This window comes from Bipolaris sorokiniana (assembly GCF_000338995.1).
Source record: "Bipolaris sorokiniana ND90Pr unplaced genomic scaffold COCSAscaffold_11, whole genome shotgun sequence".
NCBI classification, from domain to species: Eukaryota; Fungi; Ascomycota; class Dothideomycetes; order Pleosporales; family Pleosporaceae; genus Bipolaris; species Bipolaris sorokiniana.
In genome coordinates, this window is record NW_006911905.1 from 605395 (window position 1) to 631803 (window position 26409).

General features: G+C 52.6%; 10 protein-coding genes across 10 annotated transcripts; 5 read left to right on the forward strand and 5 right to left on the reverse strand.

Moving 5' to 3' along the window:
* Window positions 1-1996: 1996 nt before the first annotated feature.
* On the forward strand, window positions 1997-4201 carry COCSADRAFT_226282 (uncharacterized protein). The gene is made up of 6 exons (XM_007704125.1): window positions 1997-2373; window positions 2432-2465; window positions 2528-2728; window positions 2786-2840; window positions 2888-3121; window positions 3176-4201. Exons 1-6 carry the CDS (start codon window positions 2258-2260, stop codon window positions 4015-4017), a joined length of 1482 nt encoding a protein of 493 aa, XP_007702315.1. The 5' UTR covers window positions 1997-2257; the 3' UTR covers window positions 4018-4201.
* Window positions 4202-6184: 1983 nt separating this feature from the next.
* COCSADRAFT_147223 (uncharacterized protein) lies at window positions 6185-8122 on the forward strand. The gene is made up of 4 exons (XM_007704126.1): window positions 6185-6359; window positions 6416-7218; window positions 7319-7713; window positions 7764-8122. Exons 2-4 carry the CDS (start codon window positions 6606-6608, stop codon window positions 7902-7904), a joined length of 1149 nt encoding a protein of 382 aa, XP_007702316.1. The 5' UTR covers window positions 6185-6359; window positions 6416-6605; the 3' UTR covers window positions 7905-8122.
* A 130-nt stretch (window positions 8123-8252) lies between these two features.
* Window positions 8253-12770, forward strand: COCSADRAFT_162491 (uncharacterized protein; the record flags this gene model as incomplete). Its single annotated transcript, XM_007704127.1, has 2 exons — window positions 8253-8364; window positions 8428-12770. 2 exons carry the CDS (start codon window positions 8253-8255, stop codon window positions 12768-12770), a joined length of 4455 nt encoding a protein of 1484 aa, XP_007702317.1.
* Window positions 12771-12831: 61 nt separating this feature from the next.
* On the reverse strand, window positions 12832-14232 carry COCSADRAFT_226314 (uncharacterized protein). Its single transcript, XM_007704128.1, has 2 exons — window positions 13727-14232; window positions 12832-13614 (listed from the first exon to the last, which is right to left on the reverse strand). The coding sequence occupies exons 1-2, from the start codon at window positions 14118-14120 to the stop codon at window positions 12893-12895; spliced, it is 1116 nt and encodes a 371-aa protein (XP_007702318.1). The 5' UTR covers window positions 14121-14232; the 3' UTR covers window positions 12832-12892.
* Window positions 14233-14707, reverse strand: COCSADRAFT_226313 (uncharacterized protein). The gene has a single exon (XM_007704129.1). The coding sequence runs from the start codon at window positions 14591-14593 to the stop codon at window positions 14345-14347; it is 249 nt and encodes an 82-aa protein (XP_007702319.1). The 5' UTR covers window positions 14594-14707; the 3' UTR covers window positions 14233-14344.
* Window positions 14708-15340: 633 nt separating this feature from the next.
* Window positions 15341-16466, reverse strand: COCSADRAFT_226363 (uncharacterized protein). Its single transcript, XM_007704130.1, has 2 exons — window positions 16204-16466; window positions 15341-16015 (listed from the first exon to the last, which is right to left on the reverse strand). The coding sequence occupies exons 1-2, from the start codon at window positions 16259-16261 to the stop codon at window positions 15669-15671; spliced, it is 405 nt and encodes a 134-aa protein (XP_007702320.1). The 5' UTR covers window positions 16262-16466; the 3' UTR covers window positions 15341-15668.
* Window positions 16467-17994: 1528 nt separating this feature from the next.
* COCSADRAFT_226369 (uncharacterized protein) lies at window positions 17995-19126 on the reverse strand. The gene is made up of 2 exons (XM_007704131.1): window positions 19033-19126; window positions 17995-18948 (listed from the first exon to the last, which is right to left on the reverse strand). Exon 2 carries the CDS (start codon window positions 18917-18919, stop codon window positions 18293-18295), a length of 627 nt encoding a protein of 208 aa, XP_007702321.1. The 5' UTR covers window positions 18920-18948; window positions 19033-19126; the 3' UTR covers window positions 17995-18292.
* Window positions 19127-19358: 232 nt separating this feature from the next.
* Window positions 19359-20216, reverse strand: COCSADRAFT_343579 (uncharacterized protein; the record flags this gene model as incomplete). The annotated part of the gene is made up of 1 exon (XM_007704132.1): window positions 19359-20216. The coding sequence occupies exon 1, from the start codon at window positions 20063-20065 to the stop codon at window positions 19361-19363; it is 705 nt and encodes a 234-aa protein (XP_007702322.1). The 5' UTR covers window positions 20066-20216.
* An 831-nt stretch (window positions 20217-21047) lies between these two features.
* COCSADRAFT_122136 (uncharacterized protein) lies at window positions 21048-24534 on the forward strand. The gene is made up of 3 exons (XM_007704133.1): window positions 21048-21479; window positions 21529-23878; window positions 23932-24534. The coding sequence occupies exons 1-3, from the start codon at window positions 21368-21370 to the stop codon at window positions 24200-24202; spliced, it is 2733 nt and encodes a 910-aa protein (XP_007702323.1). The 5' UTR covers window positions 21048-21367; the 3' UTR covers window positions 24203-24534.
* Window positions 24535-24710: 176 nt separating this feature from the next.
* On the forward strand, window positions 24711-26149 carry COCSADRAFT_226390 (uncharacterized protein). Its single transcript, XM_007704134.1, has 3 exons — window positions 24711-25023; window positions 25084-25682; window positions 25754-26149. The coding sequence occupies exons 1-3, from the start codon at window positions 25017-25019 to the stop codon at window positions 25997-25999; spliced, it is 852 nt and encodes a 283-aa protein (XP_007702324.1). The 5' UTR covers window positions 24711-25016; the 3' UTR covers window positions 26000-26149.
* The last annotated feature ends 260 nt before the right edge of the window (window positions 26150-26409 follow it).

Below are 26409 nucleotides of genomic sequence, written 5' to 3' on the forward strand. Positions count from 1 at the left end.
CCGTGATACACAACTCAAGGACACATGCACCCTACGCACCCACCCGATACAAGCATTGTGCAAGGACTGCAGCTTGTCAAGGCCTCCCACTTGGGCGCATGTCCATACACTACTAGGCGACGTTTGAAGGCCAGCTTAGGACCAGTCCAGCCAAGTGAGAGAAGCGTTCCGCTCCGCCTTGGGCGTGAGGGTGGCATTGCCGGCGAGCAATGCCCAATGGCACGGCTGGCAGGCGACGGTAAATAGTCACTGGGCGGAGCAGAGTGCCGAGAGCTCCTCTCCGCCCCTGGCCTGGCGCGTTGATCGTTACGAGAACTAGCTGCAACGGTCCAGACAGCGCCACGGCCTACATACCGAGTCGCATCATGACCAAAAGACAGTGGCCTGAGAAAAGTAGAGATAGATATCTCTACCGTCTGCCATCGCCGATGCAGCCCGGGCTAAGCTCGATGCATCTGCTCGTGTCTGCCCACCCCCCCTTCCCCCCGCTGCCAGCGCCCCCATTCAGTGTCCAGGGCTGCATCGCATCGCAGATCTACTTAGTCCTGTGGTGCCTGTGGTGGCTTAGCTGAGGAACAGGCAGGCCAGGCGGGCCATGTTGTCGCAAGATGAGCCCGCCAGAGCCATGCCAGAGCCAGTGCTGCTTGCCGACGACTGGCAAATCAGCGGCGACGGCGGCCGGGGGCAGGCGACTACGGCTGGTGGGTGGTGCCGATGCTTGAATAGACCTAGTAGACTGTGTACTAGGACCAAGATGAGAGGCGCCCAGACATGTACACCAGCCGACGTCACCCACGCCCAAGCAAGACAGCGTCGTGGGAGTCGAGCAGCGACTGCATGCTTCCTGGGTGCAGCAGTCAACAGCCTCGTGGACGGCCAGGGAGGTGTGCAGAGTGGGTGATGGGGGCCAGCGTGGATGGATGCGATGATGCCGGGCTCCCGCAAACCGGGCCTATTCCGATGTATCGGCGCTTCGTTGATGGACAATGGTTCTGGCCTGCCATGTTTTGTACCCTTTGCACCGTCAGCTATACGCGCTGCAGCCTCCCATCCCACGTCATAGGCGCACCAGATATCCCGCAAGCAGCGAGCTTTCCGACTGCCAGCCTGGCGCGTGCGTTGCAGTTGCTCACGGCTGCCCTGGCTGCCCTCGCATGCCCTCGCTGCTCGCAGAAACGGAGAGAACGCGCCCGCTGCCTCTGCACTGCATCCCCTGTCCGGGCCTGCTCTCGAGCCCGCCGATCGCCTGCTCTGATCTCGACCATCTGACGACCCTATCGCTGCCTGGGCTACACACTTCTTTCCGCTCCATTTTCCTGCCCTCCTACCTCTCCCATGTCGCCTGCTGCTGCTAATATTGCTGCCGCTGTCACTACCACCACCACCACCAACAATCCTACCATCGTCATCACTAATACCTCGTCCACCTCGTCCGCATCCTCTCCCGTCTCCACTCTCTCCCACCTCATCCTCCTCCTCCACTACCAGTACCCACGCCAGCACCAGCCACAGTCATCCGCCGCACCTGTAACCCTCTTGACTCCACCCCCCGTCCCATCACAATTGCCCTCCATGATTGCGCCCGGCCTGATCTGCTAGCCTTGTCCCACTCAATTGGGCCTTGCACCGCTCTCACCCGGAGCTGCCCACGCTCACCGCAACCCGGGTCCTCTGCGTCTCTGGTTCGCGTCGCATCCAAGCAAAGCTCTGGACGCGCCAAATGAGCCCCGGCCATTTACTGACTCTCGTTGGCCGCTGTTCTGGCCGTGCCTATACTAGGCTGCGTCCGCTCCCCTCCTTGACGGTAGCCGAGACTCGACCTGCCGCCATCACAACATAATTACAGAATTCGACTGTATCGGTCCGGGACCCACCTACCCCAAACCAACGTTGCGCTCCACCGCTCAGGCATGCGCCATAGTCGTTGACTGCTGCTTCCTTCACTTGCCCTTCTCTGCGCCTCTGCGCCCTGCAACACTTTGACCCTAACCTCGATTTTCCTTGCCAGTCGATCCGCCGCACTCGCCCCGCCACCGCACCAATCACGCTGGCTCAAGCAACACTCGGGCATTTCCTTTTTCATCCCTGTACACTAGTCTCGCCATACTCGACCTCTATCGATCACGCTCGATCCTCAATACCATTGCCACTAGTCGCCTAATCCTGTAGGCTTATCCAACCTTCTTGACTACCACGTCTCTCCACACTCGGTCGCTACACTACATTTACTTACGCGGTCGCGCCCACGCCTTCCTACATGAGCAACTTGAAAGACCGTTTGGCGCGATTGGGTCTGTCCCAGTACCACCAAGTGTTCGTGGCCGAAGGCTTTGACTCCTGGGAGACAGTGCTCGACATCACAGAATCCGACCTGTGCGTTTACCCTCCACCTGCTTACTCCCTCGGCAGACCCTTGCTTACAACGGCGCAGGAGCTCCCTCAACGTAAAACTTGGTCATCGACGGGTATGTATATATATCATCAGTATTGCTCTCTCATGTTTAGTATCATTAATCTTTTTTTAAAGAAACTACAACGGGCCATTGCCGAATCGCGCGGACAGTCATCCGAGAAGCCACTTCCTATTAATCTTCCCCGAGCAGGAAGCACTGCAGGCTCGTATCGAAGTGACGATTCAGGGCCTGAAAGCAAAACCAAGCAACCGGAGTCAAGCAATCCTTCTTCTGGTGTAACAGGTGCCAAGCGGAAATACCGACGACATCCAAAGGTTTGTTTGAAACTTGTACAATGTAAACCAGCTATACACTCTCCTAACTTTATACAGCCCGATGAGCATGCTCCAGAACGCCCACCATCTGCTTATGTCATTTTCTCAAATCGTGAGTATCATCCCAACACACTGTGACCATGGCTAACCCAATTACAGAGGTGAGGGAGTCCCTAAAGGGACAAGATCTATCCTTCACCGAGATTGCCAAAGTGGTTGGCGAGAAATGGCAAGTCCTACCCGCGGAAGAGCGCGAAGGCTGTGAACGACAAGCCAATGGCGCCAAGGAAAAGTACTATGCGGAATTGGCCGAATACAAGAAAACACCGCAATATGAAGCCTACCAGAAGTATCTTGAAGATTTCAAAGCAAAGCACTCAGTTCCAACAAAAGGTACATCACTCGCGCTATATACTCGAAACAATGGAGTATTAACATATGCAGAAGGCAAGCGTTCAAAACTGGATACAGAGACGAGCACTTCAACCCTGGCGGATAGCAATGAACAAAATGACCAAGCAGCAAACAGAAGATCAAGTTTCACACAGCCAGATAGCAACACGCTCGCGCAACAAAAGTCAGATCCCAACCAACCCCCCGGCCCTTCGCGTCTTCCTGCAGGTCCTACCTATACCTCTAAACCCACATCGCCGACCAATCGCTCGCTCTCTGGGTTCAATTCTCCCAGATCAGGGGAACAGTTCTCGCCAATTTCCGCCTCACCGCGTTCCGCAGTCATAGGAAGAGACGGCATCTTTGAGCCAGCTGTGATCAGTTCCGTACGGGATACTAGGACTCCGTTCGACTCGAATTCATACCAACAATCTGCATTCAATCAGGACAACAACCACCAATCTTCATCAACGCCACCACCACCACCACCACCACCCTCGTATACATACCCATCTCGTTATCAAGCGCCAGCAGATTTTCCCTCTCGTCGAGCACCGCGGGACACCACTCGTCTTCCACGCCTCAGTCACGAGGACACGACTTTGTCCTCGGAGAGTAGTCACAGTGGCCAAGGGGTGCTCACACCGAGCTATCCTGAGCAGGCCCTACCTGCTGATCCTAGCAAGACAATGCGTATGCTTCCCCAGCCAATCCCAAGTATAGGGCCTTCACCTTCGCCACTAGACCGGCCCATGACACATATGGCGGCGTCGCATTATCCTCTCCACTCACATGACTACCGCACACAAGGTCCACTAGCAGTCCTAGTAAGAGCAGGAGAGTTGGCGGCGAGAGTAGCGGATGAGGATGCAGCGGTCAACGCAGGATCGCCTTGATTGTTAATTTGACGACCACGCCACGGTACACACGACACACATTATGGGTTATTTGGTGCCTCAACCAGTAGACGCTGCATGGCCTGCTGGACTAATATTTGCAACGGCTCGCGTAATCGGTCAAGTTGGGAATTATTTAAGCCCATGGCACACGGGCCAAACAACCATTAGCGGAGACGCTTTACGTTTTCATACTTTTGTTATTTGATATTACAAGAAGATACCCCTGAGGCAATAAGTTGGCTTTCTGGATACTCAGTAAGCATACGGGGAAAAGGAAGATTTATCTTGTGTATAAAGGGTAAGATTTTGGATCGACGGGCCGGTTTAGAAGAGGAGAGGATGGGCACATGTGGAGGGATGTCGCCTCAAGGCAGTCGGTTTGGACATGCTAGCGCCCCAGGAGTTTTGAATTTGACGAAATATACCACGACGGAAAAGGGATCCGCGGCGCAGTTAGCTCTGTATGTAGTTGGCGGATCGCGCGGAGTTTGTACACAGATATCAAATGTACATGTACATATATAGATGGTTTTAGCCGAATCATTGACACAAGGCAACAGATTGGCTGAGAGAGCCATGTACACTACGTACGTGGGTGTAATAAGCCGTGCTTAGGGAAAAAAGGACTTTGGTAAGCGTGCCACATGGCGTGACAAATGAAGCGTGGCAATAGATTGGCTTATGCACTCGACTAGCTTGCCACTGGGGATCCGGCCCAGATGGAGCGGATCTCGATGGATAGTTTAGCCATGGAGACTGCATTTGCGCATGTTTCGGTCATGAGAATAGCATAGCAAATTGGGTGGATTTCACATGTTTGCTAGATCAGCCTATATGGGATATTTGACATGCTGATCGTGGATCGATTACCAGGATCCTGTCTGTGCGTCACGTGAAGTCCCGGGTCCAGAGGTAGTCGGGAACCAGTATCATTAGTCGGTACCCTTTCATGTCGAGTACATGTGGTCACAACGATCGACAAGGCACCATCGAGTCGGTCGCTAGATGACGTTCCCCTCCCCACTCACACCAGAAGCTTCGACACAGCAAAAGACCCTCGCTGGCCCCTCTTTTCAACCCCAGGCATCAAATGATATCTATCCTTGATCGCGTCGCGAGTGGGTGCATCTGATGTTGGCACTGGTTCCCGCCCAGGACGCGACGCTATGCATGCAGAGGACCATTGCCAGATTGCTTTGCCTATTGACCTACCACAGCCGCTGGGGGGAATTCCTCAGCTGATTACAGCATTAGCATCAGGCCTAGGATGCTGAAAATGGATATTCCCCATGTTGACTGGGATCTGGCCGCGCTCAAGCCTGTGCATGGATGGCTCTGGACCAGGATACATGCAGGCTTGTGGAGCAATGTCATGTCGTTGTGTCAATCCATACCGATGAACAATCTCAGCGAATGGAGGGCCCATCATCAGCACACCCATTGCTGGCTAACCGTATGGCGTGAAAATCCTTCCGAACCAGAGTTTCAACCAGCAGCAGCTAAGGATATACATAATGTCCACGCGTTGGTAGCCGTGCAACGTTCATGCGGCTTCAGTGAGGGTCCACGGTACAGGTTCCGTGTCCCTGGCCTCCGCGGAGCGTCAGCCTCTTGCTCGGCACCCGGCATTCGAGGTTAGTCTACTTTACACAGCGGCAGCGGCTCATGCACCCCAATGTCGTATTATTTTCCATCAAGTCAAGGCTATCATATTGCAGTCTACCACCGATCAGCCAGAGGCGACCTGAGTTGTCCGTTTTCTCTTCTCCAGCTTCTTACTCTACCCCATGTATTTCAAACCACTCCATGTACAGCCAATGGGAAAGGCCAGTTACTGGGATTCGTAATCGTACTACTTTTTGTAATGTGTACTATTAAGCATGGTTGCGGCACAAAGAAGCCATGGCTCACACTGTTGAGTAATCAAGACCGCAAACCCACAATCACGCCGCACTACCTAAATTGCATTTTTCATCGTGATGGCCATCTCGCCTCTCGGATCGAGTTACCCAAATCATGCTCTCGTTTCTGTCTTTGAGATTCGATGTGCGCCCACTCCCTTCGAAAAGATATGCTGTCAGGTGTCGCACAACTAAAAATTAGCCAATCACAGCCATCTCCATGTCCTTTGTACGCTAGCCATCATCCTGGCTCAAGCGTCACAGCTTCAATCCTATTGTCAACACTCTAGTCAATCATCTAAGCACATCCTAGGCCTTGCAGATACGCCTCACTTTGCCAGTATCCCAGTTGCAATCGCTATACCACCTTTTTTATCCACGGCAGCTGTCAACCGCTTAGGAATGCGCGAATCGAGGGTTTGACTACTAGATCTGTAAGTATGTATGTATGTGAAAAATCCGTACAAGCCACACTAATTGATTGTGATTGGCAGTCCTGGTGACTTCTCTTTGTATCACATGACTCATCGTACCACTGAGATCTAGACCGGTATCGAAGCGCCCGCGGCCTCGAACGCTGCAAGGCGACTGTGTCTAGCATAACGCCTTGACTTCCCATTACAGCCTCGTGCATTTCCAAGACTCCGCTCCGCTGCCCAGAATTTCAACAGAGAGCGCTTCGGCATGTCTACCAATCCCGTCCAATCCGAGCCAGTGGCGTCTCCAGACGATTCCGCGGAAGACGCTGATACTGGCCATGCGTCCGTGGCCGCTGCAAACGTCACAGTGCCGCACTCATTACGACGATACCTGGGTCTTAAACGCTTGGAGAAACTAGATCTACCATACCATCCCTTGTACGAGAATGCGGCGTCAGACCATAGGACGAGTTTGGTTCAATTTTTCAACAGTCTCTTTACTGAAATCGAGCAAGTTGATTTTGACAAAGATCCGAAAGAATGCGGAATCTGGAGTCCCCGGAATAGGAGTGTGCTGATGCCTCCACTAAACGCCACTGGAGATAACAAGGAACTTCCAGTTCCCATCTCGGTTAAGAAACGCATCCTTACAATCAACCAAGAGCGCTGGCTAGCCAGAACATCCACTCACAGTGATTCGCATGTCAAGTTTTCTGAATTGGCGCACTTGCTTGCACGAGAACACAGTCATAATGAATATGTTTATACGCCCAGTGTCTTCGATGCTGTTGAGCTTCTGACATGGGATCGAGAAGACTTGCTCACTGCTTTGCGTGCATCAAAGCACGAGGAAAGAATACATAATGTAGAGATGTCTAGTAAGTTATATCTGACAGTAGGGTATATAGGTTTTGCTAGCCTTGTTGCCAATCTACTGGACCTGCGTGTCGTCATAAGAACTTTGCTAACACAATACAGTCTTCCAGATGTTTCACGAAATGCCAAAGGTCGCTGGCCGTGATCTTTTACAAGACCGTGTCTTCCATGTGCTAGTTGTCACTACACAAACCAATCATGCTGAGAGCCCTTCTGAGCTAGTTCGATCCTCGACTGTTCAGCTGCCAATTGACTTTGAGTCTTTTAACGATAGCACTATAGTGCAAAGAAGCCATGTGAAGAAAGCGGGGTCACCGAGAACCTACCAGATTCCACCGGGACATGAGAGATCTGGTTCAAAGCATACTGACAAGCGGTTGCCGCATCAAGGAAAGAGGTTGACAGAAGGAAAGTACGCTTCACTGGAACTGCTGATTTCAGCACCAAGGGGGCCACAGTCTGATGTTGATAGCCTTGGTGATCATCGTTGGGACATGGTAGGTTTCACAAACAAACTTGGTGCAAACATTGTGCTAACTCGGCACAGATGACTTTGAGTACAGCTGGGGGTCTGACACGCATCGCGCCGAAAAGCGTGCAGGAGAAAGAGACTCTAGTGGCGACTGCAAAAGATGTAGAGTATGTTCTTGCATACATTGCTGAGCAGCGGCACCAGCGGTGCGGCTGAGGAGTGGGGGCTGTAAGTATTAACGGTAGTGCCAAAAGCGGCAAGGCTGAGACCGAGCGAACCACATGTCGTGGCTGCGACACCATGCCACTTTGCGTACATTTTGACTCTAGTAGGCGGCCTTGCGCCTCATGCATACGAAGCACGGATTTGGAGAACCTGTCGTTTTGCTTTCTTGTATCTACGCGACTCATTAATGCCATCTCATCGTTGTTCACTGTCTTTGTGATCCATTGCTAGTACCTCCCTTGTGCTCCTTTGTGTGCTACTACACTTGTCGCGAGCTTAATCGTACACGCAGACCCCTCAGCTCTTGTTGCAGCGCGCGATCTCGGTGAAGACAGCGCCATGCAGAACTACGGACAAGCATCTGGCTACCAACAGCCAGGAAGCGCAACGGGCTTCGCAGGCCAACAGAGCGCGCCCCCGCCAGTACCGCCGCCCCCACCGGGCTATGGAGGTATGCACATGCAGACCGAAGCTACCAAACGCCTATAACAATAGCTAACAGATGCTTCCACAGCTTCGCAAGGATACCAGTCTGTTGCTCCCCAACCGCACAGTCAATGGACTCCGTCCACGTCCACGCCAACTCAGACGTCGAGCCCATGGAACCAATCGCAACCTCAAACTATGGGAGGATACAATCCGGGCACATATGGGGCGATATCAGGCGCACAACGGCAGTCATACGCTCAGCAACAAGATGTGCCTCCCCCTCCTCCCCCGAAACCATACGGCTTTGCGGCGGCAATGCAACGACAAGAGCAGCAGCACAATTGGGCCCAGCAGCCTCAGCAGCATGCCAACTTCACACCTCAACCCCAACAAGGCGGATACACTAATCAGGGTCCTTTACAGCAGACATACCCCTATGTAGCTCCTCCGCCACCACATGCGGGAAGATCAAGTTCGATATATGGTGCAATTCAGACACCCTCAACCCCAAATGCTCCACCTGTGGCTTCTCAGCAAGCCCATGCAAATGTCATTCCAAACGAACAGCAGCCAGCATATGCCTCACCACCTATGCATGGAACAAGCGCACAAGAGTATATGTCACCTAATGGCAATCGAACAAACAGTATTCATGGCCCTCCTCCGCCAAATGCCCCAACATGGCAGCAGGCACAGCAACAACCACTCCAGGGAGATACAAACCAGTTCACTTACACGAGGCCGGCTGTGGATCAGAATTCTTACGTGCAGGGAAACCAGAGTACACAGCCTTCCTATCAAGCAGGGCAACCTCCACCGCTTCCGCCGCGCGTTGGACAGCAGACGGGACAAGCTGCGCAAAATCAACAACCCCAGTACCATCACTACGGACATCAAGCACAGACCCAGTACCCACCGCAGACACAGACACCTGTACAATCGCAGCAAACACCAACTCAGTTCCTACCACAGCAGCATGGCTATCAACAGCAACCACACCAAGGCCAAGCCGTCCCTGCTAGCCAGCAGCAGCAACAGTCATTTGCGCAGACACAGCATCCACCAAGTCAATATCATCAGCAACCACAACCGCCGACGTACGGACAAACTTCTTATGACCAGCAGGCCAGTTCCTTTCCACAACAGACACAGCCTCAAAATCAGTGGCAGCCCCCACCGCCTCCAGATCCAGCTTACAACCATCACGTTGCACAAACATCTTATGAAACTCCACAGACACCACAGCCAGCCCAAGCCCCAAATTTCAACCAGCAGCATTCTCATGTGCCAAATCAACCAGCTCAGGAGTCCAATTCATTTAACCAAACTAACCCCATCTCATCAAGTCCCTACGAATCACGTCCAAACAGTCAGCCGGTATCTCCAATATCCAATCGACCCAGTCTCAGCTACCCCCCTGGGCAGAATCCGCGCTTTAGCCGTGCCGATTCTATAAACTCCGTTGCTTTCGCTAAATATTGTGCCCAACGTGCTGAAAACAAAACGGTGTCTCCAAAACCTACTATACAAAAGTTTTCAACACCGCCTCCACCGCGTGACGACAAGTCAACATTCAGTGCATTGGCCGCTGGCGGCCCCTCGGATTGGGAGCGCTTGGGTGGCAGTGAGGAGATTGATGACGAAGACCTTTTTCGTACGAAGCCGGAGAGAAAAGGGACTGAGATTGCCCAACCAGATAGCATTGAACTGCCAGCCCACGTTCCGTCCCCTCCGTCAACACACGGCTTCCCAAGTCCTGCAGTATACCCCACACACCCAGGATCAAGTGATTCAGTAGACAGATACATGCCTACACCTCCTTCCGTCATGGCACACCCTAGCGAACGACGTTCGCCAAGTTCTACACCTGAGGGTTTCGTTGTAGAAGATGCGATTGTGGCGCCCTTGAGAACTACCCCTAAACCCACAGAGAGTACACGCCATCCTCGAGATCGGTTCACGGGAGCATCGTCGCCCTCGAATCAACATGCCCCAGTTCAATCAAAATTCTTGCACGAAGTGCAACCAGGTGGTATGGCGAGCCCTACTAGCTTCGTTTATGCCGCAGAACTCAAGGCAAGAGACGAGCTCATCGACCAATTGCGGGCAGAGCTGCAACAGCAGATTGATCAGCGCCGCACCGAGTCCGAGGTCTTCAAGGCTGAAAGAGAGAAATTTGAATCTGAATTCAAGGCCGCAAATAGCCACGCAGCGGATGAGAGGGATGTTCTTTTAGCGCAACTTGAGAGCATGAGGTTGACAGCAGACCAAGCTAGTGCTAATTCTGAGGCCGTGGTCAAAGAGAAAGGTCTAACTATCGACAGACTGAAAGAAGACATGGAGGGGAAGGAGAATAACCTCGAAGAGCGCGACAACACTATTGCCGAGCTGAGACGCCAACTCGAAGACGAAAAGACGAAGGAGCTGCCGAAGCCAACTGCAGCAGATCTCATTCCAGACCTTGATCCGTGGTATGTAGGCTCATTAGAGAGGTACATCGCTATGCTTCGTAGCGAGGCAATGGAGCCACAGGTCCAAGAAAAGATTAAGATATTCAAGACTTTCGTGAAAGCTGAGGCGGGTTTCAGAGGAATACCACTTTTCGACGCCCCGCCTCAAGTTCCAACAGTTGAACCGGCGGCTTCGATACAACCTGAGCAAGAATTGGAACTACATAGCAACTCAAATAGCTCTAGTGCAAGACGGGATCTGAAATTGCAAGTCGTGCCGGACGTAGCGCAACATGATGACTATGATTATAGTCCAGGTGGAAGGCCCATAATATCGCGGAAACCAACATTACCTCTTATGGATATTACGCAGACGCAGCCCCAAGCTGCGCCTTCTGTGCAATCCACCACTATTCTGACTCCAACGAGTTCAATCGATGACGACATGAACAAAACGCCGATTCAGTCTAATCCTGAAGAACCATCACAATCACAATCACAATCACAATATAAAGCCTATGTGCCGCCAAACAGAAACCCTGAAGACCCCCCACTCTTGCGACATAGGCAAACGATGTCTTTCATGAGCACACCAAGCGGAGTTTCGTCATTAGGCCTTCACAAGGATCATGATGAGATCTTTTTTGGAGCGGGTGAGCCGAATACTCATGCATCTGCAAACAACACTCCCCGTAATGCGGGCGACAACTCTATTCCTCCATTGAATATAAAATCACATAGTCCAACCTCAGTCGCACCTCCGCACGAAAACGATCCGAACAAATACCTCACCAGACTTCTGCCACGACAGCTTGAGGGCGGGCCTAGCCGCCAAATCCAGAAGCTCAGAGCCAAACTATCAGATGTAGGAAATGGTCTGGTCAAGGTGGAAGAGCTTATGGGTACATGGGAGAAGACAACATCTCTCAACCGGCGGAAAAATGAGGATGCACGTCAAAAGCGCCAGGAAGAGAACGAGGAGCACAATGACGATCTGTTCAACAATGATGAAATCTCATATGCGGAAATGAAACAATTAGAGGAAGAATTCAAGAAAAAGGAGGTAGAGCTCAAAACACAAGAGGTGCAGGAGGAGTACAGGAGCTACATGGAGACCGTTTTCAACCCAGTCTACAACGGGCTTCAGGCAGAAATCAAGCAGCTAATGGATCTATACGACGAGGCCCAGCATCTCCTCCAAACGTCCGTGTCCGGTATCAGGAGTCTCGAAGGCAATGATCCCCCCAGCACCGAAGACTGTCTCGAGTTCCTAGAAGACATACACAAGCAAGCCGAAAAGCGACATGAAGGCATCGTCCGCATCGTTGCTGAGCGCGACCGCCTCTACAAGAAAACCGAGATCCAGCCTCTCTACGCCGCCGGCAAAATCAGCGCAATGAAAGACCTAGAAAAGCATTTCGAAGCCGCAGAGAAACAGGCTGTCTTTAACGCCAAGCGCGAAAAGGAACGACGTATCACCCACCTCGTCAGCTTCGTAGAAGATATCGTTGTTCACGCTCTGAGCACCGAACACAACGAGATCGACAACATACTCGCTACTATCAAGCGTCTGGATGACAGCACCGGCGACGCAGATACCCTTTCCCACGCTCACTCTACCCTAGAAGCCCTCAAGCACTCTTCCAAGGCACTACTCTCTCTCTTTAACGACCTCGAAATCGAACTTAATAGCGCCGCCGCAGACGCCGCGATCGCGCAGGCCGAAAGCGACAAGAGTGGTGTGGCGCGGGTGAGCGAGTTGCAGGCTGAGAAAAAGGAAGCGGAGAAGAAGTTGGTGGACGAGTATACGAGGAGAGTGAGGGTTTTGGAAAGTGATGAGGCGGCGATTAGGGAGTTGGTTGCGAGTAAAATGCGTAATAAGGGAAACAAGGGAAATAAAGGAAATGGAGACGGTGGGAAGGAGGAGCGGTTGCGTGTGGCGCTTGAAGAGGCGAAGAGGAGGAATGGACACGTTTGATTGAGATTAAGATTGAGATTGAAATCAAATTGAGCATGGAAACATTTAGATATATAGGGCGTTTTCCAGCGCCAAATTCCCGGCATCTCAACTATACTACACCAACAATTAATTCATCCTGGTCACGGACATTCTTCCTCCCCATCTTCCTCTCCCTCCTTCCCATCCAAATGCGTCCTCCGATCAATATCCAACCTCTTCTGAAAATACTCTCCAACCCCAAACTCGCTATACACCCCTCCTGCCTTCCTCAAATGCGGCAAAACACTGACCCGCGCATCCTCATTCGGACTAAAGAAAAACGGCATACTATACCTCTCCTCCCCTCCAATATTCCTCACGCGATGCACAGTACTCTGCCACGTACCCCCCGTCACCAATTTCAGGAAATCCGCAATATTAACGACAAAGGCGTTGGGCTCGTGGTGCACTGGGACCCAAATGCCATTTGCATTCAGCACCTCAAGCGCGGGATACGTAGTTTGCGACTGGCAGACGAGTGTGAACCAGCAGAAGTCCGTGTGCGCGCCTATTCCGACATCTGCCTCGCTTTGCTGGGGGGGATAATGCACCGCGCGGACATTGGTCATGGGGTGCGTGGTTATCTTGTCAAAGTGCGTTTCTGGGAGGTCGAGGGCGAGGGCGAAGATGCGGAGCATGCGTTTGCTGAAGGCGAACATGGCGCGGTAGTAGTGGTAGATGGCTGGGCGCCAGAAGAGGGCCGAGGGGTGCGTGGGCCATTGGTTGCGCGGGGTTTGGGCCGAGGGCGAAGGCGTCGAGGAGAGGAGGGAGAGTTGTTCGGGGTCGGTGAAGTCTTCGCCCATGAGGAAACCTTCTTTGAGATCTATATACATGGAAGGTGAGGCGCGTGAGAATCTGGTGTATATAAAATAAAAGTAGTGGGTATGTATGGGAAGGGCAAAGTGTGTGTATGTGTGTGGTATGTGTGTGCTTACCACCTCGTGTACTGGGATCTAGTTTTCCCTCCAAGAATGCCTCGTAGCCTCTGAATTTCTCCGTCTTTTGGTTGTGTGTTTCCATTTTGACGTCGGTGGCGAGGGCAAAGTATTTTTCTAATGCCTCAAAAGTGTCTTGTAGTACTTGTTCGTCTACGCCATGGTTCACTGCGTAGAAGAAGCCAATGTCTCGACAAGCAGCGCCTACTTCCTTGGCCAACTCTTTTCTGTCTTCAATCTTGTCCGAGTATATCCGCTGAAAGTCAATCTTGGGTAGTGCGCTGAATGTATCTTTTGCTGCGGTCCCTTTGAGTACGCGCCGTCGACCCGGTACGCCGCCGTCATGGTAGTGAACCCAAGTTTCAGACTGGGTTTCAGTTGTGGTAGTCGACATGTTTTACTTAGAAATTGACAGTCAAGATCATCCAAATAGCTCGAATACAGTATAATTCACGAATGCAAGTGGTCGCGGAAAATGGAAACGTATATACCATATGTAGAAAGCAACAGACGGAAGGCGCCACAACTACACACACTCTCCCCACCATCACTACCATCATTATCCATCCTACCGGCTGCTGTAGCCATGAAGATCCTGCAGGTGCAGGACTAGAATTGCTATATCAAGCCAATTAGGACAGACCACGTCGTGGGGCAAGGCGTAAGCATTGTGGCAAAAGCGAACCACACCTGCATGAACTGTACATTTCCACCTGGGGCCAGAGGACGGGTGGGACGTAATCCAAGACATTGTACATAGACGGGCGCTACATCTTTCGGAGAAGAGCGACTGGTGTGCAGACACGCCCTTGCTTTCATGAATCCTGATCCTGATGCACGGGCGGAGGGAGTGACTGGAGCAGGCATTGACCGATGGGCGGGTTGAATGCAAAGTGGGTGTGTGGACAGTTGAACTGCCAAAGGCAGTATGCAAGCTGCTCGCACACCGCGGAGAGGTTTGAAAGAGGCCAGAGCAGGTACGGGGAGGAAGGACCCTTGAATAAAGTACTCGTCAGTGCTCTTAAGTGTATTTCTTAACTTGTAACTTGTGAATAGTGCCTTTGCACAGCTTCTCTCGGACGTGCTTTGGGGCGGATGCCGCCATCTGCAGCCACGGCATTTTGCCGAAGAGACCCTTCCCCGAGTGGTTGGTCCTACAAGGTGATCTTTACGCCTATGACGAAACTTCCAGATTGGTATAGCATATTGTTGGCCATCGGAGTAGAGCGCGCTTGGACGGCTTTATTCGACTGTACATATACCGTGCAGGCACTAGCGTTCTGCGGAAGGGGGGAGCTGGTCCAGGTAGTTGTATTCGTACGACTCGGTAATTTATGACTGTATAATACGCATTGATACTATAAGTGGACAGATGGCATATTAACAAGATGATTCATTAATAACGCGGTGTGTAGTGGATGAAGGCGGCACATGCGTCAGGTAGTACGTAGGATTTATTGCCCCACAGTGGGTAAAGCGTCATGAATCCCCGCCTCCCCGCGCCCTCGCTCTTGGTCTTGGGGGCCGTGGCCCCAAGATCCCTAGACTTATGCTTGCATCTCAAAAATAGTAGCATGCCGATGCAAACACGATTCAAATATGCATAAGTGGGTCCTCTGGTAATAAAAATGGTATCCGTGTGCTATGTATTATGTGGACTTTAGAAGGTTTAGAACAAAAAAAGAAACAACTGCCGTAACACCGTGAACAGATAACACATTTATGTATTCATCGATCGTGCTTCGATAGTGAGGCGATTTGCAGATCGTTCGGGGTAATAACTAAAGCAGAACTCCTTTTTTACCCATCTATTACTTATCGAGAATAGCCCAAACCCCCCTGGGTATATTGTGAAATGCAAAAAAAAAAGTCAACAAACAAAAGCCGCAGTTGAAACTCCAAAAGACACGCAATTGACGCAGACTGCGGCATTTGGTAAAGTTTATTTCTTTCCCAGCTTATGCAAGAGATCCTTGCCCTTGCCCAACAGACCCTTTGCAGCACCGTTGTCGTCGTGTTTGGCTTCGTCGCTCTTCCCCGGTGCAGATGCGTCATTACCGATGACGTTGGCTGCACCTCCTCTGCCGTAGTGTTTGGGGCCTACAGTCTCTGGTTGCGGTGAGCTCTCGACGTCTTGAGCAGCGCGCGCAATCTCGGGGCGCTCGGGGTCGTTGCGAGCCATGTTTCCGGTTCCGCCTCGACCGGTGGTGTAGGTGTCGCCCTTGAGTGTCGGTGTGACGAGGTCTTCTGGCTTGGGATAGTTTGTTGGGTCGTCTTTTGCAATGTTGCCTTGTCGGGGTCAGTACAGGCAACAGGAAAATTCTTATGCGGCAAGCGACAGCCGGTATGCGACCAAGCTTCCACATTGACTAGAGCCTGGGTGTACTGGATGCAAAACTTCTCAGACTCAGCAGCCCGTCAAGCTGACGCTGCGAAACTGTGCTTATCAAAGACTCAGGAGAATGCAAGCAACTTACCAGCACCTCCGCGTCCGTGTGAGGCCACGCGCTGGTTATCCGTCGGTCGAGTTGCCATGTTCAGGGACGATTCGGTCAGAGAGAGAGTCGGTATGTAGAATTGGAGGTCGCGAGATGACTAGGTAGCGACCGGTGCAGAGAAAAGGAAATCAACAAAGACCCAAGGGATGAGGCGATAGAAGCTACCTAGCACGTCTTATATCGCACACTCGCTTGGCTTCTTTTGCAAGCAGTAAGCTGGGCGTCGACTCAAGACTTTTCGAGGGCGCTGGTCCGGTTCGCGCCAGGAGGACCATATTTTCTCGAGCACCATTGTCGTTAGCACCAGTAGCCTTGTCGAGCCTGGGCACGACGCACCAAACGGTGCTCAACCGTGTGTGATTTGGCGACGCCTTGCCCTCTGACCTGTTGAATCTTCCATGCTTTGTGCGTGCGTGACTCTTTTTTGGGGTTTCTGTGACTAAATTTTTAATTCATGGGGCGGGGTCGACAGACCCAGGCGGGGGGGTGCTGTAGTCTGCCATGAAGTGACACGGCTCCAAAATTAAGCGAATGTGGATATAGGAGAGCGCGTCTTTGATACAAAGAGAAATCAGGGTGTACTAGGGGTTTTGACGGTGACATGATTGCGAGTACATGTTATCTTGTGTGCCAGCGCGTGACGCAACCAGCATGCATGTAAGTACGTACGCAGGTGGGCGTGCAATGCCATTGCCATCTTTGCCGAGGCCGTAGGCGGCAGCGTGGGGGGAACGAGTGCGAGAACGATGCACTAAAGGTTCCACTTCTCCTCCACCACCTCAAACTTGACAGCTCTATTGCGCAACGTGTATTTGTATTCTTGTTCTTCAGACCGTGACGCGTTACATGTGTTCTTGGGGCGCAAAGTTTCAACACGATCAGCAGTAGCATGTTTCAAGCTTTATGTTTTGTATTGTTCTAGCGGTTACGCAAACCGTTCTTGAACTGTTCGGCCAACGACGCCGAAAGTTATAGTACAGTATAGGAAAAAAACGCCTCTCCAAACTTCATGAAACTGCCAATCAACCCGGCTAAAATCTTGGCGATGCATATCTCATGCGAGGTGATCGTCCTCGCTTCTTCATATGACAACGCCGTCTATGCATCCCAAAAGAGATTGCTTCAAATACCCAAATATACCCTCGCGTCTGTGTTTCGCAAAAGACAACAAGGAAGGCCCAAACGCCGAAGATGTGTTCCAATGTACAGGGTGGTGTGACAAGCCGTTGCCGGAAATCTAATCGCTCAAATAACTAGAAAAAAAAAGAGTTGTTTTTATACAGTGCGTGTAAGAGGTCTTGGTAGACAAGTCTTTTACGCTGGTGCGGCGCCATTGACGAATGCAATGGGATCGAATGGTCCAATTGGAGGGAGGGTTGGATGTGTAAACTGAAGCATGTTAGAATGTGTTGGTGGTGGTGGTGATGATGCGAAAGGGCCGGACGTACTTGGACACGAGGGTCTTGGTGTCATTTAACCTCCATCTCGTGGCTGAGGGCCGTCGCCGGCCATTGAGCACAGCATTGCTGAAGATTGTCTTAATCGAGCGCCTGGGTGAGGAGCTCCTCCGTCTCCGGGTTGGGGGTCGCCGTAGGAGAGGTTGAGAGTTTGCATGTCAAGTCTCATGATGATGATGGATATGGTGGTAGTGCTGATTGTATGTATGTATGTGTGTGTGTGTGTGTGTGTGTGTGTGTGTGTGTGTGTGTGTGTGTGTGTGTTCAAGCTTGAGTGTGAAAATGTGTGTGTAGTATTAATATTTGTATTGTAGTGATGTGATGATGGTAGTAGTAATATACAGTCTAGAGAAGGTACACGAGTATATAAAGATAGGAAATCCTGAGGCCTGTCATAAAACCAGCAGCCTACAAAAACAGGCAATGACTGCCTTCTCCAGGCGGTGACGCAGAGGACCATATGGTATTCCGCCCCAGGTGATGGAATTGGACTTGCAAAGGACGATAGACTGCGCCCTGTGCGGGAGGCAGAGCGGGCGGTGATTGGCCGGCGCCCTGACGAACAAGGCGACCACCAGGCTGCAAAGTCGAGTAGCGGCATTCTCGAAGACTCAGAATGCAGTCACACCGAGGGTGACTGGTTTAGTCGACCGGGAGTGCTGCGCAAAAGCGCCGGCGTCGAAGTGCGCATCGTGGGCTAAGGCAATATTCGCAGGCAGAAAGGGCGCCCGGTGGGGCGTGTGAATGGTGAACCAAGGTTCGTTGCCTGGGCTGGTGCAAGCGGCGGCCCCCAAATCCTGCACAGCCGCAGCAAAGCCACTGAGCCGTGGCAGACACGGCAGACTCGAGGCACTCTGCGAGTTTGGCCCCGTTGATAAATAGGGAGCGGGTAGCCCCCAAGTGCTCCGGCGAGCAATGGAGAGCGAGCTTTGAGTTGCTGCAATGGCGGATTCGGTCACCGGACCCTGACACACAGCCCGTGGCAGCAGCAGCAGCAGCAGCAGCACTTTCCGTATTGGGCGGCAAAGTGCTGCGCCCCGGAGGACCATGTCGTCGTGGGATACGCATCCAGGGCGGACTAGTGGAATGCCCTGCAAACCGCAAAAGCGCGCGCAATAAGATGGTAGTGCTGGTGACGAGGAAATGGAAGTCGCTTGCTGAGACAAAACGTATGGTGGGCGTGCTGAGGTGCAGGGTAATTGGGCATGTTGATTGGGCATGGTGGCGCAGCCATCCATTCATTTTTCCCAATGGGGAATTGGTTTTCCTGAGGCACCATGTCAGTCACAGGAACCAAGGACCACGAAGGACTTTATTTTATTTTTTGGAAGGGGGTGCGGCTGCAACTTACTGCCACCATCGCCAGGGGGGCCGCTGCCATCGGGCATCTTGGGCTTGTTTGTGGCGAAGAGCATGGTTGTTCTTGTTGTTGTTGTTGAGATGGGGGATTGAAGTGGTAGTAATAGTAATAGTAGTAGTAGTGTAGTAGAGTATGCGTGTGGTGATGGATGCGAATGTCCTGATTTGGGCGGGCGCAAGAGTGTTTATGAATGGGGACGGGACAAGACTATGTCTGAGACTTTAAGATTGACAAAGGCGGTTTTTGGGTTTGTCGAGCAGCGGTGCAGCGGGAGTATCAGTAGTTGTGACAGTGGACCGATAGTTGGGACATATTATATTTAACTCGCAAAGTCATGGTCCTTCAGCATCACCATGGACTGACGTCTACGCTTGGCCATGGGCTCGATGATGCATTCACGGGGCAACGGACGGGCCAGACGGGCACCCAGCAAGTACGTGGCCCTTTTCGGCGCAAGTCTGGAGCACATGTCGGGCGAAGTGAAGCAATTGCACATTGCTTCTCTGGGATGAGTCTTGTGCGGTGGATGCGAAAGGGGATGCAACAAGACAGAGCCGGCGCCCCCACTCTCTGGGGGTGAAACAGCCAATCGCCGTCCGGCTGAGCCTTCCCGGCGTCTCAAAGCGTCGTCGACAAGACGGACGGCCGTGCGCGGATAACATAAGCGGTCGCGTGTTTGTGAGGAGGGCCCTGCTGACGAGGCTGGGCTGGGCTGAGCCGCTTGCTTCACTCTCACTCTGCCCACAACGCCCGTGTCATGGACGACGACCACAACCTGCCACGGCTCCCAGCCCGCCACGCCCGTCTTTCTAGATGCCTTCTCCTTTGGTGCCATGCCGTCATAGGGCCACCGCGCTGCCAGAACACCCTCTCTTGAGCCCTCTGCCTCTGTCTGGTGCTCTCGGGCCTCCACCAATGCGTTGTCACTTACGTTCTGGCCAGCCACCCCCGACCCCCCCTCGGCCCGCCTGCGCAGCCAATGCAGGTACATTATACGTTGGATGTACGCACTCGATACTCCCATTCACTCATCCACCCACCAGCCCGCTGACGTTCACGGTCGCAACAAATGTCGTGCGCCGTGGGTCGCCGGCCATGGGTCAGCAGCGGTGGCATGTGCTGCGGAACTCAGCTTGAAACCTTCCGTCCAGGGTTTCATCCCTACACACACACTCTCTGCCCTAATGTTTGCGTGGCCTCTGCCATTGTGCCCTGGGCCTTCTTCGCTGCCTGCTTGCCTGCCTGCCTGCCTGCCTTTCCGCCTAGACGGCACTATCTCCTGAGACAAACTGTACTTTGTGCTGTAACATAGTCGTCGGCCTGCCAGGGGGGCAGAGCTAGGCACAACCTTTCGCCTACTGGACCGTCCGCCCCGTCCCAGAATAGCCCCAGCCTACCACGACGGTGCCCTGAATATTGCCCTTGCACCTGATTGCCCTTTGGTTGCCTGTGGTTGCCCATGGTGCAGAGCACGTGAGACCCTTCAATTGCTGACAAGGGCTGCAGCCAATGCCTTGCCCTCTCCTAATGTTTTGCCCGCGCTCTTGCGACTCTTCATAAAACACCACGCTTCATTTACTCGCTCTGCCTTCCCCACTAACGGCCTTTGTTTCGCCCATCAGGGGCAGAGTCTAGAGCTTTCCACTCCACGTGGCAGCCGTCTCCCATTTGCATTTGCATTTACTGCGTACATTTGGCCTTTGCATTGGCATTGCCATGGCCCGTCTGCATAACTCAACCCTCTCACTCTCTTCACCACTCCTATACATAGCAAGTGTGAGCTTTGCTTATGCGACCGCCACGGCGTCTCGCTCCACGTTGCTTTTGGCGAGTTGCCGCAACATGTCAGTTTGCTTCATTTCCCTCCATGTCCTGCTGCCACACTCGTCATCAACCAGGCCCGAAGCCCGGCTCCGCTTTTGCTTCTTTGCCTCTCGCTCCCCCGTGTTGCCGTCTATGATGCATCATTGCGTTTCCCACTGCTCAAACTCAATTCCAACTTGGCACACGCAGCTGCAAAGCCAAGATGATCCTCACAAACCCTCCAGGCACGGTTCTTCTTGCTGGAAACATTGCCCTGCCCCTACGCCTTCCCCGTGTGATGTAGTCGATAGATGGGCTCTAGCTGCGGGGCGATCAATCTGGTGCCATGTCGGATCGACCAGACCCTGCCGCCAGGCCCAAGCCGTTAACCGTCACTGCTCCACCTCAGCTGCAAACAACCCTCTGCCCCCGCGACCACCACGCGAAACTTCGCTGGGCCCAGGGTATGGGCTAAACACTTGTTGAAGATCTTTCGAGGAAATCATTCCTATCTACCTCAATCATGCCGCCAAAGTCAAACTTCAAGCGGGCCATGCCCCAGACACAGCCGTCCATGCTGGCGTCGCTGCGCACCACGCAGCTCGTGGGCGACTCAAAGGCCGTACTACCTGCAGGTACGAACTACCCAGTTCATGGGCTCACTCGTCTGACCATGACTTGCAGAGCTCATCAACACCATCCTCGACTATCTGCCCGTCGCCGACATGTTCAACTTTGCGCGCACCTCGAGACGTATGCGCGAGATGGTATACGACGACACAAGATGGCAGCAGAGACTGAGGAGCATGGGTTGCTGGAACGAAGCAGAGGCCAAGCAGAGGTTTGAAGAGGCTATGAAGAAGAAGTTGCAGACACAAAGAGCAGAGGATGCACGCATAGCAGGCGTTGTACCCAATAGCAGCACCAGCTCCATGGCACCGGGCAACGACCACGTGGGCAACACCAGCATGACTCTCTTCGATGCTGCCATAGAAGAGGATATGCTGCGCAAGTCCCAAGACCACCAAGGCCGACCCCGCTCCACGACGCTCGACAAAGGCTTCAACGACATGACCCTGTCGGCATCTGGAACACTAGCCCCAAGTTCCTACATCGTCGACCCACAAGCTGCTGTCAAAGTACTGGCGAACGTGCGTTCAATACGGGGCATGGCACGACAAGAGTATGGCAAAGTCTATGGTGCCTTGGCTCCCTTTTACTACGACATTGAGAGGTCGAGAAGTCATGCCGATCCCATATTATTTCGAACGTACCGTGACCCGGAGCAGCAAGCCCAGATGCTTGCCCAGCTCAAGGTATTTGCAAAGAGCGACTATGCTCAAGGCTGGCATCAGCGTGAGGAAAAACTCGATACAATGACTGGCATCTTCGAGAACGCCGTGCTTCGCGAGTTCGAGCAAGGCTACGCCGAAAAGGATTTTGATGGCCGCATGAAGCGGTTTGCATCAGTCTTGGTAGCCTTGAATAGCGGTGCAGCATGTCTAGACTCGTTTATCCACAATCACCCGTTGATGTTGGACAAGGAGAGGCTCGGAGATCCCTCAGATTGTTTGCAAGGTAATGAGGTGACTTTGAAGCCGTCGCATGAATTTTTCAAAGGCCTAGCTACCGAGCTCAATAACGAGGCCGCCATCATTGATCGTGTTTTCCCGCCTACGGTTGACGTTCTACAGACCTTTTTAGAGCGTGTTGCAGACGACGTCATTACAGAGTACCTCACAACTCTTTTTGACCAGGCTCACGACGTGAGCATCGAAGCCTATTTGAAAACTGTTGCTGGCATTTTCGACCAAGCGCTGCAGCTTGCAGTGTCCCTGCATCCCACCAAGGCCTCCAAGCCTGATTTCCAACAAGAGGCGATTCGAATCATAACGCGGTGTTTTGAGCCCCATGTCGATCTTTACCTGCAAGAGGAGTTGGATTATTTCAAACGCAAGTCGGCGGCAGAGGTTGATGTGTGGGAGAAGCGACTGCTAGAAGAAGAGCTAACCACTGAAACTCGGTTCATGGCAAATGTGAACCGGAAAGCTGTCAAACAAGATTTTCTGTCGTCGTTCAAAAAGGTAGTCATGATGCCCGTCAATGTGCTGCCCACCATGGGCGGCTCGGGTGCGAGTAAATCCAGCGCAAATAGAAATAGTACCTTGGATCCAACCTCGAGAAGTGGCACTCCGATCCCTGGCGATGGGATCTCGACCCCACGGATGGACGCCCCAACGACTGAACTTGCTGCCAAGGCGGCCATCATGAACTCGCGGTTAGAAGGAATTAGATCCCTTTTCAGCATCGAGGTTGCCCTCAATCTGACGCACATGGCCAAGACCAGTCTCGAACGTGCTGCTCGATTTGTCCAGCTTGGCGGCCAGTCTGGTGAAGAGGCAAAAGAACAGTCGGAACAGATTTTCATTCACCTTGTGCAGATTCTCGGCAACCGCCATATGAAATTAGGGTTTGACAAGGCTGTCAGCCACCTTGCGGATTACAAGCCGAGAGAGGTGGCGGACCACAGCCAAGAAGGAGTTGCGCCACTCGTGGCTTTCCTGGAGCTTGTCAATGTCGGAGACCTTATACAGCAGATGGTCGAAGTCTTTTATCTCCAGGAGCTTGTTGCTGCCAATCTCACAGATCGAGATGATTTCCTCAGCCTGGCAGCAAAGGAGAAGAAGCGATTTGAGGCACAACTCGACGAGAGCGTGGCTGCAGGTCTCAACAAAGGTATTGATGTGCTGATGGACGAGGTCGAGTATCTTTGTGGTACGACGCAGGATCCGACCGATTTCAACCCTCCGATTGGGCCCAATGGTGTGGTAGAGATGTCAGACATTGGGCCGAGTCAAACAGCACTGAAGATTGTGGAAGTTGTGTCGTCGCACACGAGCATGCTCATTGGCAGCACAGACAAGAACGTGCTTGATGTGTTCAACCAGGAAGTAGGTGTGCGCCTGTTCACTGCTCTTTGCAAACATTTAAAGCGGCAGAGAATCAGTGTGGATGGCGCCATCAAGCTCATTAGGTAAGTAGCACCTGGCACTAGATGCAAACGGGGCATCTACTGACTACATGCAGCGACATGAATGCATACAACACGTACATTGTCTCTCTGCGTAACAAACCGCTCATCCAGTACTTTGCTGCGCTGCGCGAGCTCTCACAGATATATCTGATTGACGCGAAGCAAGCCAAAGAGATTGCCACGATCATTGCGGATACAGACCGGTATCACGGCATCTTCCGGGCGGAGGAGGTGTACGAGTTTGCAGAGAGAAGGGCGGACTGGTATCAAATCAAAAGCGCAGTAGAGAAGCAAATGTACGGAGTCGGCTGCTGGGTCATGTGAGGACTACCGGGTTGAGCGAATGGCGCAGGCTGAGAAGGGATACAGGACTACCGCTTTTGGACGAATATGTATGCAGTCTGCGGATAGGGCAAGTGGTGCGAGAGAGAAGTGTAAAATCCAAGCCGTTTGTTTGGTGTGTGCATGTGTACGAGGACAAATATCGTGTGTGTATAAGCAGTCTATAGCTATGTGTATGAGATGACGGGCGGTTGGTGCAAACATGTGTTAGCTGGGAGAGTGAAGGCGAGGGCGCGGTAGTGTTCGGGGTTCCCCAGCCTCCTTCTCCTCCAAGGTCGGCCCGTACCTGACTAGACCGCGCCCGTGCATGTACGTCTTCACACCTCATCGCGCATGTCTCGATTGCCGCAGTCTGCCTTAGTGCCAGCCTCTGTATCCAGCAAACCTCTGCGACGGTGTCCTCTGCTGCATCTCCGGCTTCTGCGTATACACAAGCTGCATTCAACGCCCCTGTGCCACTCATCTGCTGCCCGTGACTGGACCCCGCCACGAGTGGTCGGCACAACGGGACCGCTCTAGAGGCTGCGAAGTGTTTGGCTGCACCTTGGCTGCTGTCTTTTAGCTGTCTCTTAGCTGTCTCTGACTCTGGGCCGCGACCGCAATAGTTGCTTGCTGGGTGAGAGCCTGCTGGCGACGCTTTGGCTCCCCAACGACGCCCTGTGTAGACCTTCTGCGCCTGTTGCGCGAGCCTTCCTCTCACACGCTCCGGCTTCTGCGTCTTGCAATAACTGACCGTGCTTCCCACCCATCGACCTTGTAGTTGCGACTCTCACTACTCCGAGCAAACACCACAGCCATGTCGGGTAAGCATCCGCTCGCAGTCTGCCACGCGCCCACGGCCGCATGCTAACATGGCGCATCAGACCCTCTCCCCGCAGAGGTCGAGGCCTCGTACTCGGTCATCATTGACGACATTCTTCGGGCGAGCGATATAAATACCATTTCTGCGAAGCGCATACGAAAGGGCATACAGGAAAGAGTCGGCGAGGACCTGTCGCATCAAAAGGAACAAATCACCACGCTCATCATGCAGCGCTTCGACAAGTTCAACAGCGAGCAGAACGGCGGCTCTGATGTCTCGGAACCCACAAACACGGTCAGGAATGGCACAAAGACATCCAACGGCGATACATCAGACATGTCCAACCATAAGCGATCGCCGCCCGATGACGAGTCTGTGCTGTCGGGGCCTGACGAGAACCCGCCACCCAAGAAGAAGAACAAGAAAACCAAGGTGAAAGATGAGGATGACGACGCGGCGTTTGCAGCCAGGTTACAGGCAGAAGAGAACGCGCGCATGGGCAGGGCAACACGGGGCGGAAACACGAAGCGGAAAGCGCCCGCGCCTAAGAAGAAGGCCAAGAAGAAGAGCGCAAACAAGGTCAAAGACGACGACGACAGCGACGTTGGCTCAGGCAGCGGCGGCGAGAAGAAGAGCCCAAGTCGGAAAGGAGGCTTCCACGTTAGTTTTATCTCATACATCTTTCACGTTTCGGGAACCAAAGAACTAATCCATCTAACTTCATTTTGCAGAAACCAATGGCCCTCTCCCCAGCCCTGTCTGAACTGCTCGGCGAAACACAACTTTCACGGCCCCAGACGGTCAAGAAGATTTGGGAATACGTCAAGGCGCGCGACCTGCAAGACCCCAATGACAAGCGCCAGATTCGCTGCGATGACGCTATGCGCGCCGTTTTCAAGCAAGACCGTGTTCATATGTTTACCATGAACAAGATTCTTAATCAGAACCTGTACGCTGTGGATGAGGTGGTGAGTTAAAGTTGGGGTTGGTTAGTAGTTTTGTTTGGGGGAGAGTGTCAGCCAACAAAAAGCTACATACACGACTATTTGCTTAGTCTAATGCTTCCCCCTATTTTTTTCATTCTTCGTCTCTGTCCTTTTATTTCTTTCGTCCTCCTGAATTTGGATCTTTCGAGTGGCATGGCGTATTCACGGTAAGGAGGTGTTTCTTTTTTCAGCGTGCATTCTTTCTTATGGTTATTTTCTTTCTCAAGCAGAGGAGGATCGGGAGGGTTTTTCACTTTTGCCCTTTTTGAGTATCACACCTCTTTTTCTCTCTCATCTCCCCGCTAAAGGAGAGGGATAGTCAGGGGTCCGTGATACTCTATCGAAGCATAAATAACATACATATATAGCATATATAGCATATATACATATAGGGCGAAAAG

Bases quoted from the DNA above. Each gene is read 5' to 3' on its own strand.
- COCSADRAFT_226282 (XM_007704125.1), top strand. From the start codon at position 2,258: ATGAGCAACTTGAAAGACCGTTTGGCGCGATTGGGTCTGTCCCAGTAC. The intron at 2,374-2,431 runs GTGCGTTTACCC...ACAACGGCGCAG, and splicing joins GACATCACAGAATCCGACCT to GAGCTCCCTCAACGTAAAAC. The intron at 3,122-3,175 runs GTACATCACTCG...CATATGCAGAAG, and splicing joins GCACTCAGTTCCAACAAAAG to GCAAGCGTTCAAAACTGGAT.
- COCSADRAFT_147223 (XM_007704126.1), top strand. From the start codon at position 6,606: ATGTCTACCAATCCCGTCCAATCCGAGCCAGTGGCGTCTCCAGACGAT. The intron at 7,219-7,318 runs GTAAGTTATATC...AACACAATACAG, and splicing joins ACATAATGTAGAGATGTCTA to TCTTCCAGATGTTTCACGAA. The intron at 7,714-7,763 runs GTAGGTTTCACA...AACTCGGCACAG, and splicing joins GTGATCATCGTTGGGACATG to ATGACTTTGAGTACAGCTGG.
- COCSADRAFT_226314 (XM_007704128.1), bottom strand. From the start codon at position 14,120: ATGTCGACTACCACAACTGAAACCCAGTCTGAAACTTGGGTTCACTAC. The intron at 13,615-13,726 runs GTAAGCACACAC...CCATGTATATAG, and splicing joins AGATCCCAGTACACGAGGTG to ATCTCAAAGAAGGTTTCCTC.
- COCSADRAFT_226313 (XM_007704129.1), bottom strand. From the start codon at position 14,593: ATGCCTGCTCCAGTCACTCCCTCCGCCCGTGCATCAGGATCAGGATTC.
- COCSADRAFT_226363 (XM_007704130.1), bottom strand. From the start codon at position 16,261: ATGGCAACTCGACCGACGGATAACCAGCGCGTGGCCTCACACGGACGC. The intron at 16,016-16,203 runs GTAAGTTGCTTG...GACCCCGACAAG, and splicing joins ACACGGACGCGGAGGTGCTG to GCAACATTGCAAAAGACGAC.
- COCSADRAFT_226369 (XM_007704131.1), bottom strand. From the start codon at position 18,919: ATGGATGGCTGCGCCACCATGCCCAATCAACATGCCCAATTACCCTGC.
- COCSADRAFT_122136 (XM_007704133.1), top strand. From the start codon at position 21,368: ATGCCGCCAAAGTCAAACTTCAAGCGGGCCATGCCCCAGACACAGCCG. The intron at 21,480-21,528 runs GTACGAACTACC...CATGACTTGCAG, and splicing joins AAAGGCCGTACTACCTGCAG to AGCTCATCAACACCATCCTC. The intron at 23,879-23,931 runs GTAAGTAGCACC...GACTACATGCAG, and splicing joins GGCGCCATCAAGCTCATTAG to CGACATGAATGCATACAACA.
- COCSADRAFT_226390 (XM_007704134.1), top strand. The intron at 25,683-25,753 runs GTTAGTTTTATC...TTCATTTTGCAG, and splicing joins GTCGGAAAGGAGGCTTCCAC to AAACCAATGGCCCTCTCCCC.